Source organism: Hypanus sabinus, chromosome 1, assembly GCF_030144855.1.
Source record: "Hypanus sabinus isolate sHypSab1 chromosome 1, sHypSab1.hap1, whole genome shotgun sequence".
NCBI lineage: Eukaryota > Metazoa > Chordata > Chondrichthyes > Myliobatiformes > Dasyatidae > Hypanus > Hypanus sabinus.
Genome location: NC_082706.1, coordinates 159133236 through 159145925, shown reverse-complemented (window position 1 = coordinate 159145925; position 12690 = coordinate 159133236). Strand labels below are relative to the sequence as shown.

Genomic DNA, 12690 nt, shown 5'->3' with positions numbered 1-12690 from the left:
GAGTAGACTACAGGAAGCCTTTCCACATATCAGAAGTAGATACAGGACATATACTTAGGTTGAGAGATTTGGTGACTGTATTTTCCATCCAGAGAATGGCGAGTATCTGGAATACATGCCTCAGAGTGATAGTAGTTGTCACTGAGAGCATTTAATAAATGTCTTGATGAGCACTTTATTACTGCAGAAGGCTATGAGTTGTGCTGGAAGCTGGGATTGGTATGGATAGGGTGGGCTGAATGGCTTGTTACCATGCTATATGTCTCTGTGACAGATTTATTAAAGGTAAATTGTGTTGGAATAAAATACTGAAAGACAGTTGGAAGTAATGCAGTAGGAATGGTTTGTAATTTTAAAAGTATTCAATAAATCTTTACAAAAAGAGCTGGATAGAATTGTGGCCCATGGAATTTTTTTGGGCAGTATGCCCATGAAATTGGATTACAGATCTAAAGTATAGTGATAAATGATTGTCTTCATACTGGAGGGTGTTAGACAGGACTACTTCTCAGAGTGCAATACTATATCTTTGTTTTTTTTAAAAAATAAACACTCAGTGGCCACCTTATTCGGCATACCTGCTCGGTAATCCAAATATCTAATGAGCCAACTGTATGACAGCAACTCATGCAGACATGGTCAAGTTCAGATGTTGTTCAGACCAAACATCCGAATGGGGACCAAAAATAATCTAAGTGACCTTGATGGTGGAATGATGGTGCCAGATGGGTTGGTTTGAGCATCTCTGAAATTGCTGATCTCCTGGGATTTTTGCGCCTAACTGGCTCTAGAGTTTACAGAGAAAGGTAATGAAAAGAAAAAAAAAACATCCAGTGTGTGACGGTTTTGTGAGCGAAAAAGCATTGTCAATGGGAGAATTACCAGAAAGGTTGAAGCTGACAGGAAGACACCAATAACTCAAATAACTACACATTAAAACAGTGATGTACGAAAGAGCATCTCTGAAAGCACAACACATTGAACCTTGAAGCAGATTGGCTACAGACATACACTCAGTAGTTAATTTATTAGGTACAGGAGTAACTAATACAGTGGACACTGAGTCTCTGATATTGTTGACATCGATATGCAAGGTACAAGTTTACATTTTTGGCTGACAGAAAGATTGTATTGTGCTAATTAGAGGTTAATGGTAGTCTGCAGAGATAAATTGACAGAATGCTCAGACAAATAGCAGATGTATTTTAAAATTATTGCAGATGTATATAAAGATAAGGAGAGAATACAGACCAAATAAGGAGAGACAATATAGACTAAGTGGCATAGAGTTCACAGGAAAAGTAATTTGCGTATATACTTGCATCTTTGGAAAGCAGCAAGGTAAGTTAAGTGTGACTGATACTGCCTATGGTATCCAGGGATTCTTTAAAAAATGAATTAAGTGCAAAAACAGGGAAGTAGTGCTAAACCTATATAAAGCACTGGTTTACCCACAACTGCAATATCGTATCCAATTCTCATGACCACAATTTAAAAGGATGTAAAGGTCTTAGATAGCATACAAGAAAGACTTATTAGGATGATTCAAGGAATAAGCATTTCGAGAGGAAAAAAAAGTTTGATCTGACCTTGGTTGAGGCATCTAAGATCATGACAGGTTTCAAACAGAAATAGAGAGAGGATACACGGAACAAGTTTACAGGGATGTTACCAAGACTTGAGGACCTGAGTTATAGGAAAAGATTAAATAGTTTAAGTTTTATTTCCTGGACAGTAGGAGAATAACGGAAGATTTGATCGAGTATTACAAAATTACGAGGTGTATAGATGGGTAAATGCAGCAGGCTTTTTCCACTGAGGTTGGGTGAAACTAGAACTGGAGTTAATTATTTTAGGGTGAAAAGAGATTTCAGGGAAGCCTGAAGGGGAACTTCTTCACTCAGAGTGGTGAGAGTGTGGAATGAGCTGTCAGCGGATATGGTGGATGTGGGTTCAAGTTCAAGATTTCAGAGACGTTTGGATAAGTACATGGATGGGAGGGGTATGAAGGGCTATGCTCCACACGTGGGTCGATGGGACTAGAGAGTTCAGTGCAAGGACCAAATGAACCAAAGGGCCTGATTCTGTGCCTTTGTGCTATATGACTCCATATTTCCGTAATCAAGAGGCTTATGGATCAACGAGCTCAGATTTAACATTAAGCAAAAAGTGCAAGACAAGTTTATTTGTACAGCAAGTGTCAAACACAAGGCAGTTCAAGTGCTTTACATAAAACAAAATACAGAAATCAAATGTCAATTTTCAGACAATATAATCACAAAAAAGGAATAAAATTTATAATGCAGGCGATCCAATTAAAAGCTACAGCGAAAAGAAAAGTTTCAAGCCTCGATTTAAAAGAGCTTAAAGTTGGGGCAGACTTCAGATCATCTGGAAGGCTATTCAAGTGATGTGGAGCATAGTCACTAAAAGCTGCTTCACCAAGATTAGTTTTTAACTCTGGGGACTGTGAGCAGAACCATCCCAGATGACCTGAGAGCTCGGGAAGATTCATAATGCAGCAGGAGATCAGAATCCAATCAGATTTTGGCCCTAGACCATTCAGTGCTTTATAAACCAGTAGTAATATTTTAAAGTCAATACTCTGATGGACAGAAGGCCAGTGTAGTGATCTGAAAAAAGGAGTGGTATGTTATACTTTCTTGGTCTCAGTGAGGACTCTAGCAGCAGCAGTCTGAATGAGCTGCAGATGTCTGAGGGATTTTTTTTTTTTTTTACAGAGACCTGTGAAAATGTCATTACAGTAGTCAAGCCTACTAAAAATAAATGCATAGATGAGTTTTCTAGATCTTCTTGAGGCATAAGCTGTTTAACTCTCGCTATATTTTTTAAAGTGGTAGGAGGCTGACTTTGTAATTGTCTTAATATGGCAGTTAAAATTTAAGTCAGAGTCCATCACAACACCAAGGTTTCTGGCTTGGTTTGTGGACTGTAACAATAGTGATCCTAAGTGAGCACTGACTTTTGATCATTCTTTTTTGGCACCAAAACAATTATTTCAGTTTAACTGGAGGAAATTCTGACACATCCAATCAGTGATTTGTTCAGTACAATTTTTTTTCAGTGATTGTAAGGGACCACCGTCACTTGATGACACTGTTATATAAGTCTGAGTGCCATCCACACAGCAGATGAAGAGAAAGAGAAAGAATTTAAGGAAGGAGGAACAAAAAAATCAGTCAATACACCAGCCAGAAAGGGAAGCCAGATAGTCAGTACTTTCTCAGGAGAGGAAGTGTATCTCATACTTTTGAAGACAGAAGACAGTACTTGGGGGCAGAGCTTAGGAGGAATGATGGCACCTAACAGTGACTCCATTGCTTGCATCTTCGGAAACAGGTCTCTTTCTGCCGTTAATATCTCTATTTTTCCCTTTCAGAGTTCTTTTGAAGACCCTGACCTGAAGTTACATGCAGGCTTCGGTTCTTTGCAGGAATGGGACCCGTTTTTGGGGTTCCACGACTGGTCACTATTCAACATGTCAAGGGTTTGGCCTGAGAATCTCAATTGTGTTCGAAAGCCTACGATCTCGAGGCTCTGGAGATGGGCGGATCGAGGGTCAGTGTTATGGCTGGAGACTCATGTGTCTTCAGGGAGGCCAGAAAATATTTTGCTGTGGGCCCGAAGACCCAAGGTCTTTGCAATCTTTGGACACAGAGCTTGAAAAAAGTGACGATATGGACTTTTAACATCGCAAACCAGTGCGTTGTTGTTATGTCTCCTGTTCGCAGTGAAAGTGGGGTACACCTCCCTCTCCCTTGCCAGAGAGAGAACCTGTGGGTTGTCAAATTTCGGATGAAATGCCTTTGGGGTAACTTTGGTCTGTGTCTTTGCTATTGCTTAGCACACACTTGGGCTTGGTGATAGTACCGATGCACATTCATTTTTTTGCTGGTGGGGGGAGGGGGGATTGCTCCTTGTTGCCGCTACGTGCGAGAGGGGAGAGCGGCGGGGGTGGGGGGGGCTTTGGGGTTCTCACTTTTAACTGTCGTTCATTCTTTGGGGCACTTCTCCATTTTCGTGGATGTTTTGTGAAGAAAAAGCATTTCAGGATGTATATTGTATACATTTCTCTGACATTAAATTTGACCTTTGAACCTTTGAAAAAGATTGAAGGTAAACTAGAGGGAAGCAATAAATCTGACCTTTCAAGATCAGAGAGAGTCAACCAGTTGGTTGCACTGTTAGTAACAAAGTAGTTCATGAGCTCCCTACAAGTGGAGACAATGTCCCAATCTCTCCCTAAATGTTGCAAGAACCAAGGAGCTGGTTGTGGATTACAGAAGGAATGGAGAAGGGATAACTCCTATTGACATCAATAGATCTGGGGTTGAGAGGGTAAACAGCTTTAAGTTTCTTGGTATCCACATCCCCGAGGTCCTTGTGGTTTGTACACGCCAAATGTGTGGTGAAAAAAGGCACAACAGCACCTCTTTCACCTCAGACGGTTGAGGAAGTTTGGTATAGGCCCCCAAATCCTAAGAACTTTCTACAGGGGCACAATTGAGAGCATCCTGACTGGCTGCATCACTGCCCGGTATGGAAACTGTACCGCCTTTAATTGCAGGATACTGCAGAGAACAGTGCAGACAGCTAAGCATCTGTAGTTGTGAACTTCCCATGATTCAGGACATTTACAAAGACAGGTGTGAAAAAAGAGCCAGAAGGATCACTGGGGACCCCAGTCACCCCAACCACGGTCTATTCCTACCGCAGCATAAAAGCCAGGACCAACACACTCCTGGACAGCTTTTTCCACCACGCTAACAGCCTGATTAGCTCACGCTAATTTGAGTGTATCTGTATGTTACACTGACTGTTCTATTTATTATTATGATTGCACAATTAGACACAGACGTAACGTAAAGATTTTTACTCATGTATGTGAGGGATATAAGAAATAAAATCAATTCAATGTGGGGGAAAAAAGAAAACAGTGTAAGGGGTAATTCCAAAACAATCCCTGCTCAATGTACATTTTTGATCATACAAGTAGTAGACTTGACAGGCTTGTCAGAGCCAAACCACAGGTTAAATGGATTAATTGCATTTTAGCTACATCCATTCAGGCTAGTATCCCCTGAACTTTAGGCAGTTTGGAATGTTGAGAATGAGAGAATGTTTTTAAAAAAAATACTGTTCCATTCATATGTAGATAGCGCTCCGCGCTCCGGAGCCACATGTGGCTCTTTTACGTCTGTGCTGCGGCTCCCTGTTGCTTTGGGAAATAATTGGTCAGTATTTAATTAAAATGTATTTTATGTTAGTTTGTTAGTTTTTGAAATGTAATTCTAAATTTGAAGATTATGGTGATCTTGTACAATCTAAATCTAAATGTGGCGGCCCATTTCCTGACACATCCGAACCGGCTCACAATTAGCCAGCGTTCAGGCTGAGGGAGATAGCCTACGGGGGTTTGTGAGTACGTGTCTTTTGCAGCATCCGCGCCCATGGGGGGGCGGGTTGAGGGAGGCTTAAAAGCAAGGCTGTTTAGTTCGAATAAAGCTATCTTTGACTGCAGTTTACTGACTGCGTGTAGCACACCGCTACAACGTGTTTTTATTGCTGGCTGTCCAGAGGGGAGGTGCTGAAACGCTTTGTCGCGTGTCTGGAAGAAGTGAAAACTTTCCTGGGCAGCAAAGGGCTCACCTTTCCTGAGCTGGAACAGCCAGAGTGGCTGGAAAAGCTACACTTCATGGTAGACATGACAACGCACCTGAACACGCTGAACACAGCTCTTTAGGGGAAAGGACGTACAGCCCTACACATGTTGGAGGATGTTTTGGCATTCGAGCGCAAGTTGACAGTGCTTGCCAGAGATTTACAGAAAGGCACATTGTCTCACTTCCCCAATTTGAGAGAGTTCAAACAAGGCCACGACATGATAAATTCGGAGTATTTACATTCTGCAATCATCGCAATGCAAACATCGTTTGGGAAACGCTTCTGTGAGTTCAGAGAGGAAAAAAACACATTATCCTTCCCGGTCACTCCCCTAAGCATCGATCCATCCCTACTGAATACGACTGCATTGTCAGGTGTGAGTCAACCTGACCAAGTATGATAAATATTTTAATTGCCTATTATTTTACGTATATTCATATGTTTTCATTGTTCAGTGAAATAGTCCTTTTATTTTTCATGTTGACAGCTGGCTGACGTTATTTTTGGTTTGCTGCTGGCGGAAAATTTAAGTTTGGCGTTTTTCATAAATACAAGAAGGACTCAAATAGACGTTGAGTATTTTACTTAAAAGTAACCTTCAACCCAACGTCTTTTTTTCGGAGTTCAAAATGTTTTTGTTGCATGCAGAAATGTAATTTCATTTTCTCTGCAGGAATTCATCAATTTCATAAATGCAACGCATTATAGTTTGTTTATACATAGCATAAAGGCAAAACAAAACGTTGTATGCAGTGTTATTTCATTTTAAATGTCAAACGGGTTTTGTGGCTCCCAGTGTTTTCTTTTCTGTGGGAAACGGGTCCAAGTGGCTCTTTCAGTGGTAAAGGTTGCTGACCCCTGCCCTGAACTTTAGGCAGTTTGGAATGTTGAGAATGAGAGAATGTTTTTAAAAAAAATACTGTTCCATTCATATGTAGATAGCGCTCCCAATGTGCAAAACATTCCACGAATGTGCATGTACTATAATATTTCAACATCATCCTTTGTAAAACAGGTTTGCCATTTCAAATTTTGTACCTTTCACTAACAAGCTCCTGCATCCTCCTCTGAAGTTCATTGTTTATTCGATTTTTCTCCTCATTTTCCTCTTTGAGCTCCTTAACTTGAGTCTTATACAGAGTCTGCAACAAATTCAAAGGAGAACTAAGGATATCTTTTGGCCATTGCATTGACAAGATTTCCACACTAAAACTTTGCAAAATCTTTCCAGGGACATTACAGGATTAAGATCAGAAGCTACATCCTGAGGGTCTCTGCAAGACTGATAAAAAGGGGGCATTTCTTCTGGTCAGAAAATCTAGTATTAAGCAACATCACGAAAAATAAAGGGTCAAACACTGAAAAGAGCTTAGAAGAGCCTTCAGCACAGGAACTCAGTATCAAGCACACATTCTATGTCAGTTATTTTCCCATATTCTGCGTAATTACCCCAATTTCTCCACACTCACCAACAAACTGGGGGCAATTAACAGTGGCCAAGGGCCACCAGTATGTCCAGTAGAAAAAAAACATGTGGTCACAGGGAGAACACTTAAACTCTAGAGATAGCACTGGAGGTCAGGATTAAACCTGAGTTGCTGCAACTTAGAAGGTAATGTGAAATTGAGGCTACAATCAGAGTTTCATCTATTCTTGTTACTGAAATCATGCTTGTATTAATTATAACAGCTTGCTGAAACCAAGTGCAAAACAAACTTGATTCTGAAGATTAGGCAATGCTTAAAATACTCAAATGTTAATTTTGCATCCAAGTAAAGGCATTTTGGTATCCCATTTCAGCTCCTCAAATACTGAAAACGTAAACTTACTGAAAAATATTGCTCTGCCTCAAGCTGGTCCTGGAGCTCTCTCATCTGGCCTTCATTACCTCGATATTGCCTTAGGACATCAAGAAAGAGCAGTCTTATCAAACATTACTGTAGACAGCGTTATATACTTTATGAAACAAGCATATCTAGTATCAATGTAATTATTGTTACCAACAGCATTTCAACCAATTTGTCATAGAAATTGGATCACAATCACACGGCAATCCAGTTTTAAGGTATTCATGTTAGTGAGATGTTGTGTGAAATTGCTACATTTGTCTCCAATTTTAATTGACTAAACTTCATATGTCAGCAGCTAATTAAGTCATCCCCAGTCATAGAATCATGGATATCTACAGCACATTATAGGCACTTAGGCCCACAATGTTGTGCCAACCATGTAACGTACTCTAGAAACTGCCTAGAATTACCCTACTGCATAGCCCTTTCTTTTTCTAAGCTCCATGTACCTATCCAAGAATCTCTTAAAAGACCCTATTGTATCTGCTCCTATCATTGTGGCTGGCCATACATTCCACACATCCACCACTCTGTAAAAAAACTTACCTCTGACATTCCCTCTGTACCTACTTCCAAGCACCTTACAACTATGCCCCCCTTATGTTAGCCATTTCAACCCTGAGAAAAAGCCTCTGGCTATCCACACACCTCTGTGAGAGGTGAGAGGTAGTGAAAAATACTAAAATATACACTTACTTACATATGAAGAAAAAAATACTTTGGAACCTCAGGACATCCCAAAGTACCTTATAGCAAATGAAGTACTTGGAAAGTCTAGTTGCAATGAAACAATTTGTACATAAGACAGGACCAACAGCAACATAATAAAGGGCAGATCTTGGCCCATAATTTGCCTGCAGCTCTGCATGGAACAACAAGATCATAACACATAATGAATTCTAGCAGAATGAGGCCAATTAGCCCATTCGGTCTGCTTTTCCATTTCATCATGGTTGATTTATTCTCTCTCTCAATCCCATTCTCCAGCCTTCTCCCCATGACCTTTGGTACTCTTACTAATCAAGAATCTATTAGCCTTCATGTTAAAATATACCCAATAACATAGCTTCCAAGCAGTCTTTAGTAATGAATTCCCCACTGGCTAAAGAAATTCCGTCTCATCTCTATACTAAAGAAACGTTCTTCTCTTCTGCGGCTGTGCCATCTGGTCCCAGACTCACCCACTATTAAAAACATTCTCTCGATGTCCACTCTATCTAGGTTTTTCAATATCTAGTAGGCTTCAGCGAAAATTTTTCTCTCTCCCCCCTCCCCCCCGGGTATTCTTGTACACTTCAGCAAGAAGGCTCATGGCCATTAAAAGTTCCTCATACATTAACCCTTTCATTCTCAGTTCCCAAGATCATTCTTGCAAATATCCTCTGGACCCTACGCAATGCCAGCACATCCTTCGTTAGATAACACTGCTAACAACACTCCAAATGTGATCTAACCAACACTTTAAAGTGCCACCATTACATAATGAATCCCAAATACATATACAGATAGCTGGGTGTCTACAATTTTTGCAGTAGTCTGGGATGCCAGTGAAGGATCCAGCGCATAAAAGGACTGCAGAAGCAGAGCTGGGGTCTGAAGTGCACCAGTTGAGGTCTGGAACCCAGGGGTTAGGAAGGAGTGCAGATTTGTGGCCAGTGCCTAGTTCCAGAGTGCTTATATATTTCCCACATCCTTTTAACTCAATCGGTTCATTTAAAAAACTATGCTACTACATGAATTTCAGAAAAGTGAAATGAAAAAATGCTTAAGCAATAATAAATGTAACATCTATTATCCAACAAATAAATTCAAAAGATGCCAGATTATCATTTTACTGCAGTGCATTTTAAAAAATCTGTATTAAAATGTTGTTCATCAATTATAGTACGATGACCATGTTGCTCAAAGAATGATTTTGAGCTGATGTTCTTCAAGAAGACAAACCTACCCTCTTTACCCAATCTACTCTTTAGCAAAGTGTCTGAAACTTGGTTCCTCTGAAGTCATTTTAGAAGTCACTATCTTAAGCACAATTCAATGTAGACAATAAGCACTAGTCTTGCCACTGATTGCCATGTGCCACAAATGAATAAAATAAATGCAAGGAATCCCAAGCAAATAAATACTTTGAGAGTTGCGCCAGCTGAAATTCCAGTGACCGTTTGGATTCTAGCAATGAATTGATCTCTTGTTTCAGCTGTTTCTCTGATCCTTTAAGACAGTCTGCTTCCAATGACTGTGCCTTTAGCTCATTCTTTGTCACTGCCTGTTTATTCTTCTCTTGATCCAGCTGAAATGACAGATTCTTCACCTGCATAACAAGAATATTGACCATTAGTTTCCCCTTAAAAATTACTTTAATTTCAGGGACAAAGTAATTTCATTTGCAAGACCCTTCTCTCACCTTTCAGGACATTCAAAGTACCTGTATTCAAGGATTTAATTCCTGAAATCCACCAATCAGCATATAAATACGGCAGCTCACGTACACACAATTAAAATTGTCACAGGCTGAAATCGGGAATGCATTAAATCACCAGAAATCACACTGACACTTCTTCAAAGGTTTGTATCAGTAGAGGCCTAACTACAACTACCAGTCGCAATGTGACATTGGTTCTTAAAATTTGAAAAAAAGAATTTGAAGGTTGCATCAATTAATGCGTAGTGTGGCCTTCCTTCATCAAGATCCCGAGTTTAATAATTTAAAAAGTATAGAAGAATGCAGAAGCTGGGTGACATACATTAATTTCTAAAATTACTTTGAAGGCCTTCAACTTGTCAACATGGTCTGTGACCATCCTGATGTGTTTTCCATTGCCACTCTCCTCAGTATAAAACAACTTCACATTTCTTGCATCCTCATACGAAAATCAAAGCAGTCTACAGTTTTGACTAAATTTAAAATCATGGAAAACAGGTGAATTTTTAAACATTCAAATTTTCAAAACCCATCAAGAAGCAGAGCCTTTATCTCCTGAATACAACATAAGGACAGCTACTTCATCTATCTCTAGAATTCTCAATGCAAGTATCAATTGGGCAACATTCCACCAAATGCCTTCCAACAATACTTCATTTTCCTTTATAATGGCGATTAAAATAGAACACAAGACCATAAGATATAGGAGCAAAAATAGGCCATACGGCCCATCAAGTCTGCTCCAACATTCAATCATGGGCTGATCCAATTCTTCCAGTCATCCCCACTCCCCTGCTTTTACCCCATACCCTTTGATGCCCTGGTTAATGAAGAACCTACCTCTGCCTTAAATACACTCAATGACTTGGCCTCCACAGCCACTCGTGGTGGCAAATTCTACAGATTTACCACCCTCTGACTAAAGTAATTTCTCCACATATCAGTTCTAAAAGGACATCCTTCAATCCTGAAGTTGCGAACTCTTGTCCTAGAATCCCTTACCATGGGAAATAACTTTGCCATATCTAATATGATCCTGCCAGTAACGCCACAAATGTCACAGTTTTGAAATCACATTTCTTTGACATTGACAAACTTGCAGGTAACACCAAGACTGGTGAAAAAGTGAACAGCGAGGATGGCTATTAAAGCTTGCAGCGGGATTTGGACCTGGAAAATGGGGTTAAAAAAAAATGGCAAATGGAATCTAATAAAGACAAGTGTGAGTGCTGCAGCTTAGGAGGGTAAATCAGGGTAGAACTAACATAGCGAACAACAGGACACTGAGGAGTGCACTAGAACCAAGGGATCGAGGAATACAGAACCATAATTCCTAGAAAATAGAGATTTCAGCACATTTGTCTTCATAAATTAAAGTATGAGTATAGGAGGTGGAATGTTATGTTGAAGTTGTACAAGGTATATAAAGTGGAAATGTTGTATGTACGCTGTAGTTCCACATATCAAAATCGGGAAGACAGTGAGCCAAAATCGATTTGGAGAAAAAAAAAATTGACATGTACATGCATACGCACACAACTGCCCACACAAGGCTTCACGGTCAAGGTAGTCTTTCTCGGGGTAAATGCATGTATAAAGCAGACGTATTTTTTCGTAAAAGCGAAAATCCTCTTTGGCTAGCGAAAACAGGTACTAATGTAGGCCTTTAGTAACAGCGGGCTGTCACAAAGCGAACGTGCGAAAAACGGGAGCCACCTGTATGTACCACAACTTCTGGCAGTTCACCCTCCTGTCTGCTCCTCTAGCAATGGAATCCTCTATCACTATTGCATTTCTCTTCTTCCCAATTCCCTTCTGAGCCACAGAGCCAGACTCAGGACCAGAGTCATTGCAGATTCCCTCGGTGGGTCATTTCACCCTAACAGTATCCAAAAGCAGTTTACTTATTACTGAGGATCAATGCTAAAGAGATCTTCGGTCTTGTTGAAAATTTCTTAAATACTTCCCCCTCAAAACTATTTTTTTTTTAAAAAAAACACAATCTTGGAAAGCTTTGTGCCTTTCCATGTTGAAAGTTTCTATAACAGAAACAAAATGATTGATTAAATAACAAACTTCAAATGGTATGTTGAATAAATAAAATTAATGTAACATATTACAAGTTTATATGAAAATGATCCATGTTATTTTTTCAAGATCAAGTTTCTCTGCTCAAGACAATTTTACCTTCGTGTGTATTGCTCAAGATTTCCAGCATCTGCAGAATCTTTTCTGTTTAAAATTTTACCTTTGGTTTTGTTACTTTTTCCTGTTAGAATCTAATGTTCCAATAAATACTGAAAACAAAATCTCCAGCAGAGATGATTGAAATAAAATTTTCTCACCTCTTCTTCCAACCTTTCCTTCTGCTTACTGAGCTGCTCCACCTTTTGTTTATACTGCTTTAAATCCACATCCAGCATTGACCGCTGCTTCTCAATTTCCATCATCTGATTCTCAGCTCTTTGCTTGGACAACCTCTCTTCTCTCAACTTGTTATCCATTTCTGAAACACAGCAAACCAGTTTGAAACTCCAGGTATTTTAGGATATTACAAATATCATACTGGCTATATTTTCAAGGGCTGTGATTTTAAGATGTCAGAAAAATAAAACAGCACAAGTATCTAACAGATAAAACAGTTGAGGCTTCTTCACTAAATATATTTAAGATACAGTTAGATAGATTTTTACATAGTGGGGGAATTAAGGTTTATGAGGAAAAGGCAGGTAG

General features: G+C 39.7%; 1 protein-coding gene across 1 annotated transcript in view; it reads right to left on the bottom strand.

Moving 5' to 3' along the window:
• rock1 (Rho-associated, coiled-coil containing protein kinase 1) overlaps window positions 1-12690 on the bottom strand; it is a 143905-nt gene that overhangs the window by 40305 nt on the left and 90910 nt on the right. The window contains exons 19-22 of the mRNA XM_059979836.1: window positions 12303-12463; window positions 9662-9846; window positions 7515-7584; window positions 6724-6827 (exon numbers count right to left, since the gene is read on the bottom strand). Coding sequence (XP_059835819.1) covers window positions 6724-6827; window positions 7515-7584; window positions 9662-9846; window positions 12303-12463 — 520 coding nt within the window. The remainder of the gene's footprint in view (window positions 1-6723; window positions 6828-7514; window positions 7585-9661; window positions 9847-12302; window positions 12464-12690) is intronic.